Source organism: Pavona decussata, unplaced genomic scaffold (assembly GCF_977016875.1).
Source record: "Pavona decussata unplaced genomic scaffold, jaPavDecu1.1 SCAFFOLD_67, whole genome shotgun sequence".
In the NCBI taxonomy this organism is placed as follows: Eukaryota; Metazoa; Cnidaria; class Anthozoa; order Scleractinia; family Agariciidae; genus Pavona; species Pavona decussata.
The window spans coordinates 3,068,322-3,095,493 of NW_028145486.1; the positions used below are offsets into that span (position 1 = coordinate 3,068,322).

General features: G+C 37.8%; 2 protein-coding genes across 3 annotated transcripts; one reads left to right on the plus strand and one right to left on the minus strand.

Moving 5' to 3' along the window:
• Positions 1-252: 252 nt before the first annotated feature.
• LOC146478104 (transcriptional enhancer factor TEF-3-like) lies at positions 253-2,769 on the plus strand. The gene has a single exon (XM_085112559.1). It carries the CDS (start codon positions 526-528, stop codon positions 1,384-1,386), a length of 861 nt encoding a protein of 286 aa, XP_084968685.1. The 5' UTR covers positions 253-525; the 3' UTR covers positions 1,387-2,769.
• A 4,489-nt stretch (positions 2,770-7,258) lies between these two features.
• Positions 7,259-24,653, minus strand: LOC146478105 (histamine H2 receptor-like). 2 transcript variants are annotated; one of them, XM_085112867.1, is made up of 2 exons: positions 24,522-24,653; positions 7,259-9,852 (listed from the first exon to the last, which is right to left on the minus strand). In XM_085112867.1, exon 2 carries the CDS (start codon positions 9,785-9,787, stop codon positions 8,837-8,839), a length of 951 nt encoding a protein of 316 aa, XP_084968993.1. In that variant the 5' UTR covers positions 9,788-9,852; positions 24,522-24,653; the 3' UTR covers positions 7,259-8,836. The 2 variants fall into 2 exon arrangements, with proteins under 2 accessions (XP_084968993.1, XP_084968994.1); XM_085112868.1 differs by lacking the exon at positions 24,522-24,653 and adding an exon at positions 12,906-13,335.
• Between the last annotated feature and the right edge of the window lie 2,519 nt (positions 24,654-27,172).

The window sequence follows — 27,172 nt, forward strand, 5'->3', positions numbered from 1 at the left end:
CGAAAAGGTAGTTGAAGAAAATGCCCTGTATAAAATAAAAGATCTTCCAACTTGATGTCTCCTTATTACTGTGAAAGATAAGACATTGCACTGGCTTTGCTCATTCCAACATCACTTCACCAAAACCTCTAGCTCTTTCCAACTACATTAAGACATTAATGATTAAAACCCAGAGTACTGATTAATAATGAATGCTGCCACCGCTATATACAACGAGTGCCGCCAATTTTTTGTCTAATAGAGATACAACAGAGAGACGTCCAAGCGCCGTTGGGTAGGTGAGGGCGGGCTATCCTTCTTAGTAGTGTAGTAAAAACAGGATAGCTGGCCTTGGCGTCTCTGTGAAGCTATTCTCTTCAGACGAATTATAACCGTTTCTGGGTGGTGAAAAACCATTGAGAAATTTTAACGACAACCAAACCAACTTGCTTTCATGCGCCGGACTTTGACAAGATAATCTTTCTCGAGCAGACGACGAAAAAAAAGGCCGTTACGGAAAGCTGTCTTTTTCACGGTGTCGAAGTTATGTCGGGCGAAGCGGAAGGGTTATGGACGGGGGAAATAGAAACGAGTTTTCAAGAGGCGCTCGCAATCTACCCGCCGTGCGGAAGACAAAAGATCATGTTGTCAACAAAAGACAAGATGTACGGTCGTAACGAACTCATAGCACGTTACATCCTTATGAAAACTGGCAAAGTTAGAACTCGAAAGCAAGTGGCCAGTCACATTCAGGTCTTGGCTCGGAAAAAAATCCGTCAGTTCCAGTCAAGAATAAAGGAGAAGACCTATATCAATGACGGCTTACAGGAGATGATGACTATGTCCTCGGCCGAGATTTTGTCCCCCGTTGTTCATCATGGAGGCGATGGCTATGATGCGCCTCCTTGCGCTGATATTCCCCCGGGTCCACCGCCAGCGCTTTTACACTGCTACTCATCCGCTGGGCCCAGCCAACACGGGCAGCTTATGGTTGAAATGCCGCGTCCTCGAACCCCGCCGAAGCTGCAGTTCCCCGTAACAACAGAGCAGCAAGGTATGTCTGAGTTTACCCCTCCGCGTACGCCGCCAAAAATGGAGGTGAATTTCACAGAGAGCGCCCTACAAAGCAGCCTTACCTGGGAAGTACCGGATATTACTCAAGAGCTTAACTACAAGGAACAAACGGAACATTTCTCTCCGCAGTACGACATTAGTGTTAGTAACGCAAGCGCGTGGCGCGCAATCCCTGAAGTTATCCACAACGCCAGATGTAAAGACGAACCCGTGATTTCAACGTGCGCGCTTAGCGTTTCTGCGCCTTCTTTGCCCGAGACGCCAAGCTTTGATGATTATTTGGTTTACGATGCTGACCAAACGTGTCCTTCAATCGATTTCTCAGACATGTGAATTCTACAGCGGTAATTATAAACCATATACTTTTTCTTTATATATCTATTCATGGAGGGCTCAACTGCTTCATGATACACAGTTTGCTTTCGATTAGATTATTAAACAACTTATCTAGAGCTGGAATACTTATAGGGCAGATAAACGTGACTCTAGCGGTTTAACCATCATTCAATTTCTTTGTTTATTTCATTACCTGTCAAATTTATAAGGTTGTTGCCTTAAGTTGGTTATTTCCTAGACTGTTAGACCACATCAGTGAAACAGTTTGCGTATGGGAAGCCCCTCTTTCTTGAGTGGAAAGTATTTTCTACAGTCAACTTGTTTAATTTCACGAACATGTCTTGCTATCAATAACTGTCGAATTTACGACTAGTATCATAGCCTCTTACTCAATTCAAAAATTAGGGGAAAGAACGAAAGAAAGAGACCAGCCGCGTCACCTGCTTATTCTATACATGGCTATGTTCCAAAAATAATTTAATTTCATTTATTTCCGCGAGAGATTTACCTTTAAAGTTACATGTCTATTTCTTATTATTTTCCGTTTGCGTTTTCCACTGTTGATTGCCACCTGTCATTCTGCTACACGCTTGACATGTCACGTGCGTGCGCTTAACGGGCTTCCCTTTCATTCAACTTGCTTATCTATTCTTCCAAACAAACTCGGCTTTCATTGTCCTTCACACCAAGCCCTTTGTCCTCCACGCTTTGATGTTTTCATTTGTCTTAGTTCACACTTTTGTCAGGGTAGCTTCTATCCACCCGTTCTATTCAAGATTCTAGTTTTTTTTCTATAATTTCTCTAGTGGATTACAGAAACAAAAATGTCATTCAGAAATGGACAGAGTCGTTTAGAGTTCAAATGCGTTACTTGAATGGTTTCCCATATTTATAACAAACTTTTAACTCGGCAACTACATTTCCTCAACTGAAAAGTAGAAGAGGGCAATATCTACGCTTTGAAGCCATTTGACCAGAGTTATATATATATTTTTCATTGCGTATGTATTATATTTTTTTTTTTAAAGTTTTTTCCGCTAAGGACTGTTAACACCATAAACAGGATCAAAGTCTTGGAAACACGTATTGGCTTTTAACAAGCAACCTATTCCATTTTTTTTTTCGTAAATTTCATTTACGCAAGTAGTTATCCGCCTAAATTTGTGTCGATACTCACAGACACAAAGTCACTGTTTCTATTCCCGTTAGAGGTGCCACCTTTTGTCTAGAAGCCATGGCGTAGCAAACAGTGAAGACCGCTTGAATGCGTTTCGTTAAGGCTGGTTATTGAACGCTTGCTTGATTAATTTGAAATAGCCTTTTCGACCTTTTCGTGCTGTTGTCACGGTAAAACCCTCTTGTAATCAGGCATGTCAGTTACAGAGCGAACTCATGCATCTTCAAGTCATATAAAACTTAAAAAAATATTATCTAAAATTGAGTCATATAAAACTTCAAAGATCTTATCTAAAATTGAGATTACTACTACTAAACCCTAAACTTGCCTGAAACTGAATTTTCGAAAATGGGCTCGCTTCGGTGAGTGAAATATGATGCTATTTTGGGACAAAGTTTTGTTCTCCTGAATAAGGGCCCAAGGGGCTTAAATGAACCCATGGAGCTAAAAGGAGTCCCAGAGCGGACTGAAACACGTTTACAGTTATAGGGCCGTTTTGCCCCAGATTGTGACGAAAATAGTGCAACAAAGGATTGCATTATATCCCTTGGGACATGGGGGTGAATCGACCCTCCAGGGTTGAAACAGGCAGACCTTTTGAATTCACAGCCTTATGTATTCTGTGTAAAGGGAAAAAGTGAAATTATGAAACTACAAGAAATTTTTTGGTCAGTTGTTATCTAGATTTTCAGGAAACCAGTTTCAAGTGTACGTTCTAGTCATGTCAGGAAATTGTTGCATCATAATTTGCACAAAATACAGCCTATAAATGTTTTATTATCACGATCGTTTAGCATTGGGGGGGGGGGGGGAGTGGGAGTGGGGCTGGGGGGCCAGGAAGCACTTTAAACCCTGTGTGGGTGGAGTAAGTTTAACAAAGCTTTATTAGAACAAAATATTTTGTTTAAGGCATATTTATAACAAGTTAGACAGTTATATTTGTTTTTTCATTTCTTCATTTAAGTCCGTATTTCAATAATCAGATGGTTTATTTAGCGTGTGTTCTTATTCGACAAAACCCTACAATCGAATTCGAAAATAGAGGAGAATAAAAAGGCAATGGAGCGTGAATTGAAAACAAACCTCGACTTTGCTGACATTCAGACAAACATTAGCTCATTTTAAAGTAGACCCGTTCATACCAAAAGGAAGCAAACTTTAACAGAAGTTATCATTAATAACAGTGAATTCTTTTCTCGAAGCTGACACAAATCCTGGAAACTTAATCGCGATTTTGAACAAATGGAATTGAGTTTCTCTTCGGTCCGTTTATAGCCAAACAAGAGAACATGAATTAGATTACCCAAACTTAGGGCCTACACCAGGTGCTCCCCATATAAAGCGGCACAAAGATTCACATAATTATCTCGACTAGCAAAATTTTTCCAACATCATTCATTACCTAAAAGAATCAGTTGGATTACCAAATATTAAAGAAGGAATTATAACCTATGAAACTTTTGCACTTGCCTGCCATTGGACAAAACGCGTCATGCGAAACGACATGCCCTAAAGAAAGATTGCGAAATATCAGACAATATTCGCTGAGTGATTTTCCCTAGTTTTCAAAACTGTAGTGGCTTGCTCTTGTCAAAACTAGCCGGGGGCGAACAATACTAAAAAATGAAAACGTCTTAAGCGTACCGGCTTTCTGGCAATAGACTATACGCGCTCTTTCAGGAAAAATATTTAAAAGCAATAAACAGCTATAACTTCAGTTTATTTGGCTTTAAAAATTTGCACGTAAATTTTCCTGGGACACGATCTTTTCCTCAAACATGACTTACAAGTTCCTCTCGAGCTCCACAATCAGAACACTGTTAGCTTCCGCTCGGAACAGATAATGTCCGTGAACAAACATTTTTGCGCATTTTTGCGCCAAATTAAAGTTGTTGTCCATATAAAGTGGCTGAAGAAACTTCATCAGGCTACGTACATAAATGACATAAAGAAGAAACTCATTCATCTAACAGCACGTTAACTAAGGTTTCCGCTCTCTCGAAGAGAAATCCTTTTCTTCTTGGTAAAGTTACAAAGCAATTTGTTACTGGCCTTTCCATACCATGGTCTATTTGAAATAATTTTCCCTAACGGTAGTGTTTTAATTCTTAAGAACTTCTGCTCTTTCTCAGTTTATTGATGGGATCATGGTTATAATTTCACTGAACTGAATTCATTCATTAAAATGGTACTTTATCTTACGCTGTATAAAAAAATAGTAACAATTTTTAGCTTCAACCTTGTCACTTACTACAAAGACCACTCGAAGAACAACAACTTTGAACTCTAGTGTTAGGAAATGAAGCCTTTTTATTGCGTTTTATATATTTATTTTAATATTATTGTTAGATTGTCATTGTAAGAGTAAAGTAGTCCAAGTAGATGCATTATGCTGGTTTTAGATTAAATGCTGAGTTAACGTCAACGAAATTTCGATACCTTTAAGAACCATAAATGTACTAGAGACAGTATGTCGGCTTCAACCCTAAAATGTTTAGGAGTTTCTCTTAAGTTCGGGATACGAATTGCATCGAAAGCCGCCGTCCGTAGTCGTCGTCGTCGGGTTGGTCACATGACACCCGCAAATGTCTTCCCTCGAACTTGTTATCTGGGAGAAGTGTTTAATGTTTTCCCGCGCTTGACACCAGTGTCAAGCTTTCCCGCGCTTTTCATGTTAGGTCTTTGTTTTGTTTGTGTCTGTTTGTTAGTTTCCTGTACTTCGAGGGTGCTACGATGGTTGAAACAGTAAACTCTCAATGCTTCAGCGTGTAATTGCATTGTGGTTCTTGAAAGTATTGGGTAAACTAGAGGAGTGTTCAGCTTAATCAGTAAACTCAGTAATATCAAAAAAGTAGCATTGATAGCCGTGTTAAGTGTAAAAACTGTACATTATTTATTTTTAAATACAGAGGACTATTTTTGCACAGAAACTTTGCACGTACTCAAGATGGAATTTCGCTATTCCATAGTCAAGTTAATCGTTAAAAATAACATAATGAGTTAGTTCTAGATAATTCTGTAGTTTAACACCATAGCCCGCTTTTCAAGATTCAAACGCAAGGCGCGACAGTCTTGTGTTGATTGAAAAGCTGACATGAACTTCATAACAAAAAAAGGGATCTTGTCTCTGGCATTGAATTAGCACAGTTGTTGATAATCAATTCTGAATTACCGCCCTCGGAAGATTCATGTACATAAACGACCAGTTTTTTGGTCACCTCCCCTAAACGTGTTTTTCCTTAGAGTGGTTTTCAAGTGAGTGTCGAAAGTAATTTCGCGTTTGCTTTGGTTTAGCTTTACTACGCTCAGTGATTGGCCAGAAAAACTCGCGCCAATTTCTCAACCAATGAGAAGCAAAGCTAAAACCAATAGTGTCTCGCTCACACGCGTTTTCCCGCGCTTGGCACTGGTTACCCGTATTTGCTTCGAGTTCTGATTGGTCCATTTTGCTGTTTACGTCTGTTGTGATTGGTCAGAACAATTACATTGGTTTTGGTTTTACGATACTCAATTGAAAACCTCTTTATCACAACAGAAGAAACACTTCTTAAGATTAACTCCTGAGAAGCTGAGAAGGGCGAGCGCAGTGAGCGAAACGCAGCAAACGCGAAATTTCTTTCAATATTCAATTTAAAACAGCTCAAAATGCATTTAATGGCGGCAGTAAGAAAAGGAAAATGAAGAGGTTGTAATTGTATATGTCACTAATGGAATATTCTGTGGAATCGCCTTCTTGGTTTCAAGCAGTGTAAGACCCATTTCTTCAATGCATAGAATCTCGAGTTATAGTTTGAAGTCTTACCGAGAAGGCATGACTTGTTACATAAGCCATGAGTTATCTTTGAATTTAGAGAATATAAAAGGAAGGAAGTTGGATATAGTTTGGTTTTAATGCAATATAGCGCCCTTTTTTCTTTACATTACTTTGCATATGCTTTGCTGGCGATATTTTGTTAATAAAAATAGTAAATGAAAAATTGCTTCTTGTTTTTAGTATTGGTTGATTTTATCCATCTAAAAGGACCGAAGACCTAATATTAACAGAAGCATTTTGGAACCAATGACTTTGTCTCTCTGTATCAAAACGCGGGCACTGAGCAACCAGAAGTGGTTTTATTCTTTGGCTGAGTTTGTTGTTGGTTCTCGTCCTCGCTCCGAGAGCTTTTACTCTGAGTTATCTGTTTGTCCCCTCTCCTCAAAAATCAACGTTTTCTAAATTCTAAAAAAATGAGCAAGGCTGATTTCACGGTCAGGGAAGTATATTTTCCAATATTTCGAAAGGCTCGGCCTTTTTTCTTCAGGGTATGTTAGAGACTGACCCTAAGGCAAGAGATGTTACAATTTAAAACAGTTACAATAGATTATTTGTTAGATTATCTGTTTTACAAATTTTTGGCTGATTAGATCCTTCACTACAGGATCCGGTACTTTTATTTTGTAGCGGTGGCCCTTGCAAACACAGTTAATTACTGGTTTTTACTGAATTTTCAAATTCCAGTTCGATCTGTTAGGCGTCCCGCGCAATTACTGCTCTGCGCTAAACTAGTGACAGTAAAATAGAGTGCAGAAGCAAGATATTGTTTTTTGCTTTTTACCTAGGTTCGCAATGTAGGACAACTACGGACAAAATAGCGCAAGGCGACTAATTAGAAAAAACGTTTTAAACATGTTAAAAAACGAAGAGCTCTCAACCAATGTCACATCATTCTTTATTTTTTGGTCCAGTATTACTTAACTAAAATTTAACTCACAGTTTCGATTCCTTTTGTTGCTATTTACAACGATTTTTTTCCATCGGAGCACCCGTGTAGGTTCACCCCATACGCATAAAATAAGCTTGAGCTCCGCTGGATGAATGTAACCTATCTATATACCAATCTCGTTTCCGCATGCGCAGTAAAACCGGACACCCAAATTCTTTGATGGCGGAACGCTTCATCTTCGTTTCCCGTTCCGTTGGATAAGGGTAACGTGGGCTCTGGAAACGAAATTGGCATGCTTCCTAAAATATAGCCTCCATGCTTGCTACGCATGCGCACAAGGACAGACATATGCGCAATAAAACCGGATACCAAAATTTTTTCATATCGGAACGCTTTATCCCAGAGGTCCTCGTTTCCCTTTCCGCTGGATAAGGGTAACGCGGGCTCTGGGAACGAGCTTGATCTATAACCACGGGTAAAGACTGTGCGCATGCGCGCATGTTCAATCAATCCAGGGAAAATGTGACTTTTTGCATTTACTAATTATATTTACACATGTGCATATATCTTATCTGACTCTTTTTAAATTGATTTCCTTAATACCAAGAGATTGACTGTTCTGATCCCAGACGAAACATTTGCGCGTACTCAGTCTATTTACAAAGATGACTCCACTCCAGTTGCCCTCATTAATTGTTCAGGATGTGGCTGTTCAAAGCAGGATTAAACTCATTTTTAGAAATAACAGATTCGAATTTAATTCTACTGAGTTATTTTTGACCTATGCTTTGGCTTGTACAAGTTTAAACAAATTTAAATAACTGTCCTTTACACAGTTTTACTTGAAATTTACATTTCATGTTATCTAAAAAAAGGCGAAGCTAATTTCACAGTCAGGGAAGTATATTTTCCAATATTTCGAAAGGCACGGCCTTTCTTCTTCAGGGTCAGTCTCAAACATACCCTGAAGAAAAAAGGTCGTGCCTTTCGAAATATTGGAAAATATACTTCCCTGACTGAGAAATCAGCCTTGTTCTGTTTTTAGATTATTTGTTTTACAATTTTTTTGCTGATTAGATCCTTCACTACAGGATCCGGTACTTTTATTTTTGTCGCGGTGGCCCTTGCAAACACAGCTAATTACTGGTTTTTACTGAACATTTCATGTTGCCCAAAATTACGTTATTTTACTGATTATGCCTTGGTTTATTTTTATTTTACTTTACGTTACTTTAGTCTACTTATTCTACTTAAAATTTGCTTTCCTTTATTTTACTTTACTTCACTTTTCTTAACTTGATGTACTTTTCGTTGCTCTATTTTTTTAATTTACTACACTACACTTCTTCATTTCACTTTATTTCATTTTCACTCTACTCTACTCTACTCTACTCTACTCTTCTCTCAGCTCTACTTTATTTTAGTTTTCCTTGCTTTACGGAAAGAGCTTAGGTTCTGAGATATGTCTGATCGGTATATTACAAATTTACATGCACGTACGTATTTCCATTTCTAACTAACCGACGGTGCTCAGCCATGGTCCACCATCACCTTAAAGCTCGAGGTTTCACTGAGAATGTGTTTCATCAGGAGCAGGGGCCACTATTCCGCTTCTCCAGCAAAGCACAGGGCGAAGCAAATGACGGAAAGCTTCCTTGAACGCGGGGAGCCTCAGAGCGTACACGAATGGGTTTACCATAGAGTTCAATGTGATCAAAACAAAGTGCAGATCTCGTAACCAATGGATGACCTCACAGCTACAGACACTGCAAAGATTCATTAGAAAGATCAAGATGCATGCCGGGCCATAACACGCCAGAAATGCCAGAAGCATTATCAGATGTGTCTTGGTCAGCTTCTTCTCCCACAGCATATTCCTCTCCTGAGCTCTATTCCGTTCACTGTCACCCTGGTGCAAACTGTTCAGCTCCTTCACGTTCTTCTTGACGGCCAAAAACACGCGTACGTACGAGAAAACTAAAATGAAAATTGTGCAGAACAGCGTCAAGTTGGCGAAGACGAAGGCGTATGTAACAAAGCCGATTGCGAATAGCAACCCACTGGAAGCAATCGACACCACCCAGATGGCGATTGACCCCAAGAGCACATGCGTGTTAGTCATGTTAACATGGTACCACATTGGTGAGGTAATGGCCAGGTAGCGGTCGATTGTTAATATGACCAGGCTAAGCAATGAGGCGGTGCAGCACATGAAGTACACAAATTGCGACAGCCACGAGTTGTTAATTGACAAGGCATGCGCCTCCCTCCAATGGGTGTTCATAGAGAACGGTTCCACCATGACACCCACAATCAAATCAGTGATGGCCAAATTTAGAATGAGGAGAATGTAAGGAGTGCGGCGAAGATTCTTGTTCGGGTCTAACAGGACTGACAGGATAATCAGCAGGTTACCAGGGACGGTAAAAAGACAAAACAGTGCAGCTGTAGACAAAGTAGTAATGGGCACCTCGATTGGTGGACTGACTCCTTTGCAGTGACTCGCTCCCAGTCCCATCTTAAACTTGTCACGGTCAGGCAGTTGGCGTTCGGCTCTTTAGCACGAGACTTGTTTCGTAAGGTCTAAAGAGGAAGATAGAAGAGTAAATTATGAATAGTAAATTATGTTAGATCATCTCCTTTTTATTTATTTGTTAAGCCCTTTAATTAGTTATAATTTAGCACGATTGAAATTTTGCATTTCTAAACCTTATCGCAATTCAGCTCTTGGCTGCAAGTTTTTAAGGTGAATAAACTATCTATCTATTAATCCATTCTAAAAAGAAAGACGACATTCAATTTAGAGTTAAAATTATGTAAAGAAAATGCCCTCGAAAAGCCCCAGCAATGTTGAATTAAAGGCTAAATTAAAAATACAGCAGGCAGTTGAAAAATGCTCCCCGACCTGACATACAATGAATTTCAATGAATTTCAACATCAAAGTAACGCTCATCACGACAAATGTAAGGCCAACAACGTGAATAACAGAGAATAGGATTTCGTTACGTTCCCTCATTTAAATTCCCACGACTTAAAACTACAGCTAAAGCATCCGAAAAGATCATACTGTATTAGCTTATACAGCTATGCCGTACAGAAGGGCACAAAACGGTTTGGCAACACAGAAGACGATATTTTAAGTGAGAATGAAGTATTATTCAGTAATAACACTGTAAAACTCGGAAAAATAAATTCCGAGTGCTCCTATCAGGAGTCGAACCTAAGACCTTCCGATTACTAGTTCGGATGCTCTACCACTGGGCTACAGAAGACTCGTGGGAGCTAAGGCCGTTAAACTAGGTTCAGGGGACAAACATCCTGCATACTGCTAGGATTTGAATGTCGATGAGTGGCTGAGTGAGTGAGCGAGCGAGCGAGCGAGCGAGTGAGTGAGTGAGTGAGTGAGTGAGTGAGTGAGTGAGTGAGTGAGTGAGTGAGTGAGTGAGTGAGTGAGTGAGTGAGTGAGTGAGTGAGTGAGTGAGTGATTGAGTGAGTGAGTGAGTGAGTGAATACTTTAAGTGTTTTGCTTAAATGTTCTCTTTGGGTGCCCCTTATGGATCTAAAATTAACTCTTAATTTTACCAACTGCAGCTACATAACATTCGCGGTATGGCTTTTCTTGCGATCTCGATTTCCGTTCAAACGTTTCCTTTTGAAAGCAGTCATATGGATAAATTTATAAGGAAGAAGTTCAAGCTGAGATCTATCGGGTGCTTTTAAGCAAGCAGGTGAGACATTTTAAAGATAACATTTTTTATTACTTCGGTAGTTTTCTTTCTTGTTTTGTTTGTTAACGAAATCCTATTTTATTACCTCAGTTTATTATACCATAAAACATGGTTTCTCTACGTAATTAAAGAAGCGTAACCTTTCCTTCTAAGCATTTAAATCAAACTGTTATCTAACGTGCATAAAAAAATTTTTGCCAGGAACGCATGACTGTCTTAAATGGACTACTCATGAAATTTTAAAGCAGTCAGGTCCTTCAGTAAGGGAAAAGATTAATTCATATGCATCCACTTCTTGCCTGAAGGAAACATTAGGCGCAAAAACAAAAGCAAGAACCAAAGATCAAAGAGAAACGAAAAAGAACAGCAGCTTGATTACCAGTTGCCATTTGAATTTGAACAAACTTGAAGACAGAAAAAGCCAGGAACAATTATTCTGTAAACCTTATTTCCTGGTGTTAAAAGATTAAATAACTTGATGCCTACAAACCTTACGTTTTATGGAAACTATCAGTTATAAAGCAAAGTTTTTCACAGCCAAGAAAAGATTTAAAAATGTTGAACGGAGAAAGCAAACGTTCTCTCCCATTTTAATTAGTTTTAAGAAAAAAGCCGCCTTTTAGAAGCAGCTTTTGTTTCCTTATACTCTCTGCTAGACAATTAACTGAGGAAGTTTAGTCTATAAATAGTCAACCTTTTCTTAAAGGGGTACTATCACGTTGGGTTTGCTATGTTTTGGTCAACCTGCTCAAACTGATCACCATAAATCTGTTTTGTAACATGAAATCGCTTTTAAAACAACGGGAAGGAAGTAAAAACTAACAGTTCATTTCGCTGAACCTCTAAATCACCTCAGAAATTTGGATTGCGTTAGGAAGCGTTTTCCGCCATGTTTTGTCACCAAAAGGCTCAGCAACATGGGAAGATTAATTCCATATTTAAGTTCATAGGATGGAAAATGTCGTTACAGTACAGTCGAACCAGATAAAGCATACCCCCTACATTGAAAATTAAACCCGTTAGTACATGATTCAAGAATGCATCCCTCATTCATTCATTCATTCATTCATTCATTCATTCATTCATTCATTCATTCATTCATTCATTTATTCATCTTGAAATTGCGTGGATCAATGTTCAAAAATGTTCAAAATTCGATTTCTGATTCTGAAAAATTCTGACTATATTTGAAACAGGTCAGATTTATCATGAAAATATTATTAATTTTCAGACCGTTCTTGCATGTTGTCGACACATTCATGTAATTTATTTTGCAAATTTGGTCATTTCATTTCAGGTTCAATTAGCCCTTGCAACTGAGTCGGGCTGAAAATTTCACGTTATCTTTCATGCCTAACATTACCCTCCTTATGGCACGAAAAAGCTTTGCGTATTTCAACAGACTGTCATATTATACAGCGAAGAGTACCGTGACACATGAGCCGACCAACGTCTGACGGCAGCGAATACGTAACTAATAAATGAATTCGCGTTTTCTTCAAACGTTGCCGCGATTATTCCAACTCGCTTTTAATGTCAAATGTAGGTGAAATTTCTTGGAACTGAACACTTGGAGACCGCATCCAAGATAAAAAAAGAGAAAGTCGAAAAAATTCCTCCTAGTTTGTATACGTCCTCCATACAACGTCCCATCCGGTAATTTCGCGTCCTAGTCGTGCAGCGGACGGCAAAGAAATGTACCAAAAAGTGTAACTATGCATGTACGTTTTTGGTTCAGTTATGCTATATGCTTTTCTGACGTTCTCGTTGCCTTTCCCGTCGTATTTGCCGAAGATCAACTGAAATGAACAATTTTCAGCCTGAGCTGTCATGGGGAGAAACGCCACATTTGCTGTCTATTAAAAGTAAAAAAAGTGAAATGTGATGTAAAAATATCAGAAACGCACCTTTCCGGAGCAAGACTTCAATCCAGCAGTGCTCTCTAGTTTAGCATGACGAAGCAATAAGTAATCCCTGTGTGGTAGTTTGAAAAGACTTATGTTCCTGTCATTGAATCACTTCTCTAATTAAATAATATTTATAAGACAAATTTAATTACAAACATGCAAGGATGCTTCCTGTTGAAGTTCAGTCAACATCCTCGTTACGGCAGCTTGCGATAAGGATTCTTTACGTGGGAAGCGTAAGGTAACCCAATGTTCGAAATAGTAGGGGTTTTATTAATTTGAGATAACCGGGTTCATTGTCAATTAGGACTGTATTCTGCAGAATCAAACTTTAGATTTTTATCCGGTTTGAGCTCTCGACTGGAACCCTGCTAGTAAAAGATTAAACAATGCCTTCAAGCTTTACGTTCAATGAAAACTATCAATGTTACAAAGCAAAGTTCTAAGCACAGCCAAGAAAGGATTAAACATGTCGAACAGTGAGGAAACAAACGTTTTAAGAAAAGCCGCTTATAGAAGCATCTTTTGTTTCATTATATTCTGTGCTAGACGATCAAAAGGAAGTTTAGTCTATAAATTAAAATATTGCTTACATTTGATAATGGAAATAGAGATATTGCCAAAAGTTGCTATTATATAGAGTGCCCTTGGGTATGAACAGGTAAGCACTCTGATTTGTTCTTTATAAGTACCGTTATAAGCTTATATCATACGTCTGCAGGAAGTCACGCGAAATATATGGCGAAAAGCAAAGTGTTCTTTTTAACAAAAAAAAAGTTCATTTTGGTAAGATAAAATTGTTTCTCAAAATAGCCCTGAGTTGCACATATAATTAAACAATTTATTATTCTTAATCTTTGATGAACTCAACCAACACAGTGCTTGGTGCCTCGCCAGCTATCAGCTTATGCACGACTGGATCGATTTTGTAAATTAACTTCATTAAAATATTTTAATTGGAAACACCGACAAAACAAAAAACTTTTTCTACCGTTAATTATGAAAAGTTCACGACCTCATAGTAAGAATGATGCAAATTGATCACTAGTAAGTAGAATACATGTACAACCACAATGGAACCATGGGCGGAGATTCAAAATGACGGACATGCAAAGAGTTCAAGACTCGATTCCGTAAAGGAGTGTCATTTTGGTGTTGACATCGATGGATACCTTTCTGTCGTTCCACACTCTCTTGGTAAGTCTGGACAGAGTTCTGGCAGCTTTCCTATAATCCTCTGTTGAGCTCTGACCCCGTGGACATGTAGTTAGGTATGGTCAAACCACCCAAGACTTCCTTTCGGTGGACATTGTAAATTACCTAATTAACGCCCATTCTCTAATAAACACCACATATTCAATTAACGCCCCTTGAAATTTAAATTTTGTGAAACGCCCTGTGTCTAATAACCTTCACCCCCTCCCCCCTCCCCCCCCCCCCCCCCCAAAAAAAAAAAAACAAGGCTACCAGCTGCAGTTAACCTCATCTGAGCCAAATATATTCCCGGAAAGGAATGAAAAGAGCACAATTACGAGTGAAATCAGTCGTCAGCTTATTTCTCGGGTTCCCGCTTAATTAAAAAAATCACATCCTGTTCCACTTCAAGTTCAAAGTAAGGATAGCGCTCCTTTATGTCTTTCATCTCTGTACTAAGAATATTTGTAAATTTTCGGCTTTTTATCCTGGCGTTAACCACCTGGTCGAGGCGTGTTTCAAGATCTAACTGTTAAGAGGATTCGTCATTTCAATACTGCTGTCACACGTAATATATATATACATATTGTGCTTTTGTAATTATTGTAATGCGCAGTTGATCATCTTGTCATGGAAAATGCGCAATATTAGTGAATAAATTATTATTATTATTATTATTATTATTATTATTATTAATTATTGTTAAGTCATTCAAGGCTTGTGGGTTGAATGTAGCTGTAAATAGTTCTAAAGATTCAGTGATTCTTAAGAAAGGCGAAACTTGTGAGGCAATATCAGTGCAATTGAAATCGTAGCTTTCTGTGTTAGAAGAGATTAATCGCCCAAACCCAATTTTTGGAAATCACAGATTCAGACATTGATGAGGCTAATGAAGGCAACGTACTTCTGATTGACGACGATTTGGACATTGACATTGAAAACTAATGGAGTAAACTCCTGTTTTCCTCTTTTGATTTTCTTACACGTTATATACGGTTGTTAGCTATTGTCTATAAGAATTACAGTTAAAGTTCAATGTTATATTACAAACTCCTCTCTCCAACAAACCCTCTTATTCCAAAAATGCCTCCCAAAATCGTAAAACATTTAATAGGCGCCCCGGGCATTGATTGGGTCTTTTATAGTATTTGTTGCATTTTGTTACAAAGTGTTCGCGGTATAAGCTGGCGCCCGGCGTCCATGAATTTTTGAGATATTTCAAGAGCTAAGCTTTACATTAAAATTGATTCAAACCGAGGGGCGTCTATAGCTATCAAGCGGCACGTTAAACTTTCAAATCGATTCAGAAGTTTAATCAGAAATTTACTGGCATCGTGTCACAGATGTACTGCTCTTGGTATGACAAGTCTGAACAATTTAATCTCTCAGCTTTCATTTGGTGCATTCAACTTTGAAATCGGTTTTGAGATCTCGGAAGAATAAATAAATTTACGTGATTGTACTAAATACCATCTCTTGAAAAAAATTAATATGAAGGTTTATTTATTTACAAATGTTAAAAAGAGCGATTGACTTTCCTCATTTTGCTGGAAAGAAATTTCACTAGCAAATATTTTCAGTGGGCTATTAACATGCAAGAACATCCTTAATGGTATTTTTTCTAACAAACAGAGGAGGAAGGACAGTGGTGACTGAATCAAACGTTCGGGCACATTACCTCCTAGACTGGCCACAAGTCGAAAGTTATCAATATCGCTCTAGGAAAACCAACTGATCTTAAATTAAGAAAGGGTCAGAAAGTGTAGCACTCCGAAAACCTTGGCCAGGACTATCTGTTCATGTGGACTCGGCCCGCTTAAATTTTTTGGGCATTCGCACCAATAAATCTCCATTTGCACGACAAAAATCGGGAGTGCAGTATCGCACAAATCATCAGCCGCGGGGCAATATTTAGGGCTGCCGTACCCAATTCAGGACAATAAATTTATGCATAACCTCGATCATTTCGCAGTTACCTTCGGCAACACCTCTCGAAAGTACTTGCTATCTTCTCCTCAGGATGCAACAACTTGTTTTGCCGTGATGTAAAGATGGTGATGTTGCTGACTACCTATGCGTATATTACAGGTATTATCGCCTGATGAAGGAGCATTTGAAATGCCGCCATTTCATTTTACGATTTGGAGAGGAAAAGATGACAGAAACATTTACTTACCTTGAGGAACCTCAATAAACAACAACTCTTTTCGTCTCGACCAATGTTAAGCAAACCTGAATCTTCGGCTACATTTAAATAGTTTTTAGCTATGTCATGACGCGAGATCCCCATGTTTTATAGATCTAAGGCAGATCAAAAGAAAGCTTTCCATTTACTGCCATTAAAGTAAGTTAAATGGATTTTCTTTTAAATTTAACGACCTTAATACATTAGCAGATATTTTTCTCCTGGAAAAAGCTGAAAGAAAACAAAATAAGTGAGAAAGCTACCGATTTCCAAATCCATTATTTTCTTTTTAAATGAAAATTTAATTTTTTTCTCTTTTATCTCTTACGAACTTTTGTTCAAGTTGTATGACAAGATTGCATTTTAAGTCGACTGTTCAAGATTATCAGCAAATAGTTTCCTCTGCTGAAATATTAATACTTGAATTTAATTATGCAAAGAAATCCGAACATGAAACCATGATTCCTTTATTTAAAGGACTTTGTCGGGCAGAGCTTTTACTATAAAGATTTTGTGTTTTGAAATTGGTCGGGGTTGACCGACGAAAAAGGTTGAAACACTAAGCTAAAAGCTTTTAAAAAAATAGTTAAATAACTCCTACCGGTCCGTGAGCTTATATTTGGAAGAGCTTATCATCGGAACGATTTTATGTCAGCTAACGAGAAACTAATTTATTGGGCCGGGAATTCCTCATCGGGACGCGCTAGTTGTCTCAAAAGCTTACCGCATCAAACCTGGCTCCAAATTTGGTTGAAAAATATTTGTCCACCAAAGTGACACGTTTAGATCGCATTCAACAGATAATCAATAACCAACAAAGCCCTCGGCTAAGGTTGACGAAAACTATCGCCAAAGATTTGACTTCAGCCTGGCCAGAAGATGTGTGCACAGTGCAATGATGAACGATCGGAATGGAGGGCATTCGACAAGAACATTTAAGAAAAACATGCATAACTGTGTAAGCTAATGCAGTATGACCTGTTGGGATGCTTTAGCCAGTAAAAATTTAAGTCGCGGTAAGTTTTAAGAAAATTAACAAATTGTACTTCTGGAATTTAGCTTTGCTAAAATACTGGCTGAAGTAATTTCTCATTTTAAAAAGGTGTTTGTTCCTCCGAAAGCTAAAGGAATTGGTTTTCCAGTGTTAAGAAATCTGGGGTGACATTTTGCCGAGGAAAGCTTTAGATTTTCATTACAACTAAATCCAACTAGGCCTAAATATCCAACGAAATGAACCGCTTAGCCCACTTCTCTGATACTGAAGCCGTGCGCTTGATTAGATGCGAAAAGGTAACAAGTTTTACTGGATCTTGTGGGCTTTGGTCTAAAGACATGAAGTTGAGATAAAATGATATTACGCCTTCTTCGAGTAACGTTCGGTGTTTAGAGGCTTGAATTTTAGAAGGGGATTATGTTATAGTCCGCTTTGGCTTATTATCTGCTCCTTTACGGTATATTTTCACAAGCTTTACTAGTTTTTTCATTTAAATTTTATCTCTTTTCCCTTTAAGTAGAGTTAAGCCCAGTTTTTATTCTGCCCCGTTGCGTGAACTTTTAAATGCATGGAAGTAATTCAAAGTATAGTATTTTCCGGTGGCAATGTCCATTATATCCTGTGTTTTACGTTGGTCGGTAAATCCTTAAGTGTGCACATTAAAATAAAAGCTAAAAGCTATTTTAAAAGCATTGCCCCCCTGTTTTGGCTTTTGGAGATTTTTCGACAATTTCTTGCAAACAGAAATTCTAATTGGTCGTTGTTTGAACAGGGGAGCTTCCATGCTTACAAACTTGGAGTTACTACTTGTAAATTGGACCACAGGCAGCCCAATCGTAGCACGTTGAGACAAGGTTGTTTACATATTTGAAGCTGTTGACTGTAATGTATATATCCAGAATAATTTAGTCAAAATAAAGTGTATTTAGCCTTACCTTATGGTTTCCTTAGTTGTTCTGCGTACTGAACAGGAAAATTTCGGGGCATTCGCGTCAGTTGGACCTCAACTGATTCTTTTTTAGGATTACAGTGATATCTATATATTTTTCTACGTGAATCGATTAACGTTAAATGACACGTCTCACTTTTTAAAATCATCAATAATTCTTGAAGGGAAAACAAAGGAAATCACTGGTTTGGAAATGTGATCTTAATTATCATAGTGAGCATTTGATTTGAATTTCTCCAAGAATTACTAATAGTTTGAGAAGCTGCATCAAAGACTCGAAAGAGTGTTTCATCCGATTTTTAAACACCTCAAAGTTGGTTAAAAAAGAACTGAAAACCCTCGGCAGTGCCAGTCTTTTAAGTCCACTCCTAGGTGTAAGGAAATTAGATGAAACACTCTTCGTCGTGTTTAATGTATTACTTCCAATTATCAATTTACTTTAATGTGAACTTGCGCGTTTGATCTTTGAGTATTTTCAATTACAATAAAGGCAACCACTGACAATATTTCTACTCGGGACTTTCCGAGGTTAATTGAAACCTTGAATAATTTAGCAAAATGAAGAAAAAGAAAGAATAAGGCATTATAAGTAAAGCTGTTGTTCGGAAAATTTTTCCTATGTTTTCATGATTACTTAGAGAACATAAAGGTAAAAGCCTAAACATAATACAATTTAAATGGGAAAATTAATATTTTTGCTTTTAGCCTCACTGAGTTATTTTTTTCCTTTTCGCTCTTACTCTACTGAACTTCCTTTTCAACACTCCAGTCATCAACACAATGGCATGACCAACGCGTCTTTTCTTATTGTGCACCAACTGTTTATCGAACCAACTACCAAATAAAAGATAACACTCCAAAAAATGCCGCTTCTTCACTGCATGCTTTTAAAGCTACCCTAAAAATATTTTTCTTAAAAAAGCTTTTTAACAACGACTTCATTTTTTTAAATGTACAGTATTTTTGCGATTTTCTTATAATTTTAAGCGCATTGAGTTTTTAAAGGCGCAAATAATGAAATTTCGTAATGAACTGAATTTGATCAAGAAAACAATTTCTCATCTTTCGGCTTTTTTTATCAGTAACCTACAGAGGAAAAACAACCATGTATATGTGGGAAGAGTTAAATAGACAAAAACAAACAAACAAACCATCAGTTTATTCGTTTTTTCACTCACAAATTTTACGATAACTTGAATCATCAGCTTTCCCTTCAAAACGAATTTCTCAGTTATCATTTGTAACAAAAACAACATCACTTTTCATTTTTTTTTTCGCTTTTCACCGAATCAATCGAGGCCTGATATAAGCACGAGTCTCATATGAGTCTTACAGTGCCATACTAAAGCGCTACAACGGCCCTCGCTTTGAAAAAGAGGCTAAATGAAAATTAAATAGTATATTGTCACGTCATGTAAAGTAACTTCACGCTCCTTATTCCAAATTACACCCTGTTCGCATCTATCCTTTTTCGTTTGAAAACGCAACTATTTCTTTATGAATTGACCTCACGTCCACTCGGTGAAAAGGATCACCAAAGACACAACTTTTCGAAAACGCTATGTAGGTTGGAAATTTTTCTAAAACGCTGTTTTCGTGTTTTTACGTTGACACCTGAAAACACAGGCCCGTAGCAGGGGGAGGGGCAGGGGGGACTTGAGCCCCCCCAGAATTTTTGGAAGTTACAAAACAATTTGCCAAAAAATAAATAATTAAACCAAATTAATGTGCAGCAATCAGTCTTAAACTCTGACGCTGCAAATGCCGTTTCACAGCCCTTTAAAAATGTCTTTACTACCTTTCAGTTTCCTTCGCTAACAGTTTGTTTTTATATACAACAACAACAACAACAAAAAAGGCACTCCTACCTTGTGAATTGGAAATAAGAACCAAAATGGATCGAAATCAACCAATTTTAAGCCCTAAAAGCTGTTAAAATAAACTACTTGTTTTCTAGGGCATCCGCTCATTTATAGCAATACAAAATTAATGTCCTTAGACCTCCGTAGCGTATGACAATTTAGTGTTCGCACGTTGTCGAAAGACACACAAATATGTCCTCTCAAGAGGCAGAGAAAAAATTCTCCCACAGTCGGATTCTTACTGCCCGGTTAAAACCAAATTTTAAAAGAGTAAAGGAAAATTTGTCGTCGTTTGTTTACGTCCTCCTTCAAACGTGAAATTAGGAAACTTCACATGGTGGTCCACGTAAAAGAAACAGCAAAAAAAATGTACCAAAAAGTGTGATGCAGGTGCAAAGTTATTGTTTTACTTACTAAATCTACTTTTTTTCTGTTTTTTTTTTATGTTCTCGTTGCATCTAAAACTCCCTAATCAGTCTATTTTTTTTTTTTTTTTGGGGGGGGGGGGGGGGGTGACGGGGGGGGAATTAGTTATCTTTTTTAACCATTTTGCTGAGCCCCCTCAGTTGTTTTAGTCTTGCTGCGCGCCTGAAACAGAACTTTCCGGAATGATCATTGTCCACGTGGCTTTCTCAGAAACAATACAATGTACGTACAATCTACTTTTGTTGACTCCACAGCTCAGCCGTGACGAAACCACACTCCAGTTGTTACTGATTTGCATTAAAAAATGTTGGATTGCTCATTTCCTCCAAAAAATCAGTTAGACAAAGTTTCGAATTCAGGATAAAAATGATAAAAGAGAGTATTAACCTAAAAGCCTGATGTTCACGACTGTTTTAGAAAAAAGTCTTAAGAGTGTTGCATGTCGACCAGCGGTACTTCATTCATGTCGGCTAGGTTTGTAAAGATGCATTTCTGATCGATCATTTTAACTTCTCAAACTCATTTATAATTGATGACGAGGAAACAAAGGAAACCACTTACGTGAATTCGAAGGAGGTTTGGAAACGTGGACTTCATTATCATAAAATTTGGAGAAATTTTGTTTTGATTTTTAGGAGCTATATCAAGCACTCGAAAGAGTGTTTCATCTCATCTTTAAACGCCGGGATGTGGGCTAAAAAAAAAGAAGCGAAGCTTTGATGAACTTAGTAAGATTAAACACTCTTACTCTTGTTTGATATAAGATTTCAAACGCTTTCAGACGCGTATATACACTAACTAACTCTCCGGCCATTACATGCAATCGGCTCAACCCTTGGCATAAAAGTAGAATGATTTCTCTCTTAACCCTTGGTTTTTTTTAACTATTTGCATACAAAATACACAATTTTTTAGAAAACTAACAAAATCATTGTGATTTCAATGAAAACCTTTAATCTTAATTGTATTTTTCCACTATGTAATTTCAATTGCACCGGGGCTGAAATTGATTGTGTAATCGCAACGAAATCTCAGCTTCCTCCCCAACCGGGCTGGAAGTTCGCTATGTCTGTTCTATCGAGTCCTTCTGTACTTATTAGCTGTCCGTCAGACTCATATCCCTGGCAATTGGTTACACTTATTGTTCGTAAACATGCCATGTTTAACAGTCGTAAGTACAGCATCAGTGAAATAGACCTGGACAAACAAAATAAAACTCTTGTTCGGAGAAAGCGAATAACAGCTGAAACTTGACCAAGATTCAGCCTTCTTATCTAACAACGATTTCGGTTCTTGAACCTAAAACTTGCGCGAATATCGAAAATAATTCTTACTCTAACCGCTTGTAATTTAACAGAAAAAATCTGTGGGGGCATTTTTAAGATACAGTAAACGCCCGCATATAAGAACCTATGATTTCACAATACATGATTTATCTTCCTGTAAAAACGTGAAAAAGCTCGAGAAATAATATTGAGGATAATGGAAATCGTAAAGAGACGGAAAATCGGTTAGACCTTGGTAAGTTTAAAAGGACATAGTATGCCTATGGAGATTGTTTTTTTTCCCGAAAAGTGATGACGTTTTTGGTGTTTTGTGTTAAATAGTGGGGGGGTTTGCATGAAAAATATTTTTTGGGAGGATAGTCGGAAAAGTTGACTGGCCCGGCAATTTAATTTTAAAAAAGTGACCGGTCGAAGGGTTAGGTGTGAACTCGATCGCTAAAACCAAGTTCTCACTTGGCGCTCCAGTTGTGAAGCTCTTGTGTTCTTGACTTCAAATGCAAATACAAATGAGTCGAATTAATCGTTCCCCGGGGGAGTTTCAGGATTAATTGGTATTTATAAACATACTAAAAATAAGGATGCAATAATTAAGATAATGGAAATTGTAATAATATGATGATAAGAGCAAGGAGGAAAAGGGAATAATTAAAATTTCAATTTAGCATGCGCTAGAAATACAATATTGCAAAGAAATTCAGTGGATATCTCTTAAGTTCATTTTTCTTGACACAAGTCAAAGCCGGGTGCTTACGTTTAAGTACGTAATCGTCAGTTTACTTTCCTCAGTGAAATTAGAAAATTCATCGCTGGATATTTATACATTTGCGGAATAAAAGTCTCGCTGAAAAATTTTTTGCAGGAAAATGTTTTTGCAATTTGAAGAAACAATGGCAAAAATCACATTTTTTTTTACGTCGCAAACACTTCCGCGTCATACTAAGCGAAGTACTTGATTTGAAAAAGGTATAGTAACGATAATGGCTTGAGAATGGCGTCCTGTCGTATTTCCATTTACCGTGTACGTCATAATTTTTTTACAGATTCGATACGTAACTGATATCTTAAAACTCTAAATAATATATAGAGGATACTACACGGCGGCGTGAAGACATGAATTTTATTTTCGACTGGTAAAGACAATAATTTACGAACGGGGTAAGGGGTGATTAAAATAATAGTTTCTTTTTATTATATAGAAAAATGGATCGATCGCCATTTTTCACTGACTGTTTACACAAACAACCTGAAAAAGCGGGAAATAACGCCATCAATATCCTCTTCAGTGAGGATATGGAAAATAAGCCACTCAGGCTTCGGATGTAATTTTGTGTGAATTTTACGAGTGGTGTACTTTCCAGAAAAAAAAAACTTCGTATCTATCTGTATGAATAATTAATAATAATTCCACGAGCGCGCGTTGAAAATGAGATGATAGATAACCAACGATGGCTATAATCATCTTATGTCCTTCTCATATCCAACAAGCGCGAGGAGAATAATTGTTGTGATAGATCTTGCCGATTTCGCTTTGCAAGAACAACCAGAAGACAATTTAGTGGGGTCTCTATTTCTCGGGCATGGTATCATGGCTCATATACCACGACCGCTAAGGCAATCAAATCCCTGGAACTGCATGATACAGTAATCCAGTTTTGAACAAAAAGCGATATATTTTGAAGCAGGAGTTTCTAATATGGACTGCCAGTCAAGGATCGGCTTAGAAAACCACTGACGTGTTCCATCACTGGCTGAAAGTCAACAGAACGCTCATACTTAATAAAACCCGGGGTTTTCCTTCTAGTATTGGCAAGCTTGTTCGGTGTAAAAATTAAATAACAAAACCTTAGAACGGTAAAGAAAGAATCAGTGCCACGCCACGCTTCTTTTCTGGTAGAAAATGTGTTCGCCCCAGTTGTTATTTTCATTCAAAAATCCAACCAAGAAAAACAACGAAGTAGACTGGAAATATACTCTTCCAGTCTACTTCCAGTCTACTGGAAGTGACTCAGAAATTCGGAAAAAATTGAGATGGAAAACTGAAGTTTTCTTTAACGAAATGTAACCTTAAACTTTCAAAACGCTGGAAAACTAATCACGTTTTGTTTTCGGAGAGGCAAATGTGTCTTACGAGAACGCTTAAAAGTGCGAAGTACGGCTAGTTAGCATTTTCGGAAAACGAATCAGGCAGCTCGGAACTGATCCGATCCGACGTTGGCTCACTGATTTTCCGCGACATCAATTTTCAGCTAAAGAATATGAACAAACCAGACTGTAATACGCTTTCAAAATGGCCATAAAGCAATAATAGTTTGGAAACAGCACAGGGAACAGGATTTTACTTATGGTTTTGGTTAAATATTCTCAGTGAGTGTCCTTGGAGAATTTATACAACATCACATCGCATTTTATAAAAATAAACTTACACTGATGAAAAATATAGAAAATTTGGAAAACAAGCCATATAAAATTCAATCTTATGCTATATTAATTTTTGGCTTAGCCCTAATGAATTGTTCTTACTTCGCCCGGAGGCTGATTAAATGATTAACGTAAACCACGCTGAGATCAGATTTTTTGCTTTGAAATTGTTGGTGAGATAAGATTTGCGAGATAATTCAGTTCAGTTTGTATCTAAAATGTTCAATATCCAACTGAAACTAATACGGTAACGGCTACGACGGAAATCAAGAAATGTAAGCAGCACTTTAGAATAGACATACCTTTAGCAACTGCTTTTGCGATAATTTTCTTGGATTCTAGGAAAGAAAGGTATATTAAAAGGCGACAGTAGGCTTCCAAATATACTTGTCTCAAATCTTCTTCTTATGCACCGAAAGATTGATCGACGAGTCGCCAGGAGACTGACTGGACTCCCCACAAAAGGGACTTTGAGAAAGTCGAGCTTCCAAAACAAGTTCGGCCTGCAATGCTAATTACTAGGTCGAACTGTAACATCCGCGCGGGCAAACTTACATCTGACTGACGTAGGCGCAAAGGTTAAGGCTATACAGCTTGTTCTGGTCTATCATTGTGATCAAAAGTGATCAATCAAATTTGGAAAACTTCCGTGCTAGTTCCCACAAGTGAACAAACGGAGTTAAGATTCTGATCACGTCCAACTTTGGTAACTCGAGAGTGGTAAACTCAAATGTATACAAGCTTAACGCTAAGAGAGCTACCGGTCTATACTTATGATTAATAGTGATCAAACAAATCGGAAAGCCTTATGTGCTGCACACAGACGGAAAGCTAACTTGATGTTTTAATATTGCCGGAAATAGAAATTGAATAGATCCGTACACCTCCCTTTTGCATTTTCTGTCAAACTTGGCGAATGTCGTAGTTTTAGATCTCTCTAAATTTTAATGTTAATTCTAAGAATGGCAAAAGAAGATCATCTAAGACTAAACTGCTACATCTTTTCCCAAAGCTTTGCTATAACATTTTAAAATGTTTCACATTTAATGCTGGATTAACTTTTTGATTTGGATTAATTAAAATTTCGTGAATTTTTCTCTTTGTTAAAGTACTTCAATATTGACAGATCGGGAAAGGATGAATTTAATCAAGGTGGAAGTCCTGCAGCCAACGTCTACAAATAGTACTATATATGTAGTTTTTTTTTTTAATTATGGCAGGAAATTACCTTCGAGTGATACATTAATTGCCGTTTACCTGTAGTATTGTGATAACCTGCCTTTTACCGATACTGTCATTTCCCGAATAAGGCATGAAATTTTGGGGATTTTTAATGGTTTTTATTATTGTTAGTTCAACGGTGAATGTTTTTACAATCCGCGAAGACAAACAAACAAAACAAAACACGAAAAAAATCAAGGAAAATGTATTGCACGGGGAACATTCAGCCCTGAAAATTTAATCTATTGTTGAAATTCGATAATTTCAAACTTCGGCGATAAACCAACTCCAGATTTGTTTAGTTGAAACAAATCAAACCACAATGACTACAGACCAGCGAACAAAAATCAGACGAATCGAAGGTTTAAATATCATTTTCATTCACTAAGCCCTAAAATTCACCGTACGGTAAACGAGGGCGGCGGTACATATTACCACAATACCTTACGAGCCTTACACAGCCAATAAGGATTCAGTAATTTGCTTGAAGTATTTTATACCCGATGATTTTGAATTGGCAGCTCGCCAGTCGCGGTCGGAACGTAAAGAACGAGTAAGGTTTATAATTTAGTGGCTCGGCGGCTCGGAACGAGTAAGGTTTATAATTTAGTGGCTCGGCGGCTCGGAACGAGTAAGGTTTATAATTTAGTGGCTCGGCGGCTAGGCACGAGAGAGGTTTAAAATTAAGTGCATCGCCATTGGCGGTCAGGGTTTAAAGAACGAGTATTAATAGGCCTTATCACGGTTTTTGACGCCATTTTGATGAGTAGGCAAACACGTCTGAAATAACATTTTGTATGGAAATGCGATGTCAAATAATTTTCATAAAACATCGCTTCTGAAAAATTCATGAATTGGAAAATTTTGATACTAGGAAAAAGATTTTAAGAAAAAAATTGGAGGGATGTAGCTGTGCCACAAAGCGTCCAGTCGTGTTTTGAAATTTCCGTACATTTGTCTGTAATTTTTCCCGCGAACTATTTTTAGTAGCAGTTCACGGCTGGTTCGCTATACAGACAAACTGTGATAAGGCCTATTATTAAAGGTATATATTTTAGTGGATCGGCGGCCCGATGGCTCGCCAGTCGCGGTCAGAGTTTAGAGAACGAGGACGGTTTATAATTATTGGATTAGAACGAATTAGAGCGATAAAGCTTTCCCCACAGTCTTCGGAGTATTTTGCCATTAACCAACTCCTGAAAGTATAAAATTTTTATTTCTAGTTGCAGGTTTATAGATGTAAAAAAATATATTTTTTATTCGTCCAAAGGGGGTTTAACGTAAGGCTCTGTCCACACGGATCCGTTTTCGTTTGCTAGCCGTCCACACGCATCCAGTGAAATGGCCACCGAATTAAAACTGAACTTTTTGAGTACGATGGCCATTAAGTTCGACCTCGTGGCGCCAATGTTTTCGAAAAGTTACTTTTTAAGGTGTCGTATACACGAGAACTTTTCAAACATTTCCACTCTGAAGAGCGTTTTTGGAAAGTTGTTTTCGCCGACCTTTGTCAGACCGAATGCGTGTGGACTAAAAGGCCCATCAGGAAAGGAAATGTTGTACGTGTGGATGCCGTGTGGACTGGGACTAAGCTAAAAGAAAAGAAAAGTTATCGTTTACCAAATTGAAAAACTCATTAATAATTCATAAGCCCATCAAATGGTCGATAATACATCACGTGCGGTGACTTTATATTGATAAACCTCCTTCTTATCAGTATGCGGTGTTTTAT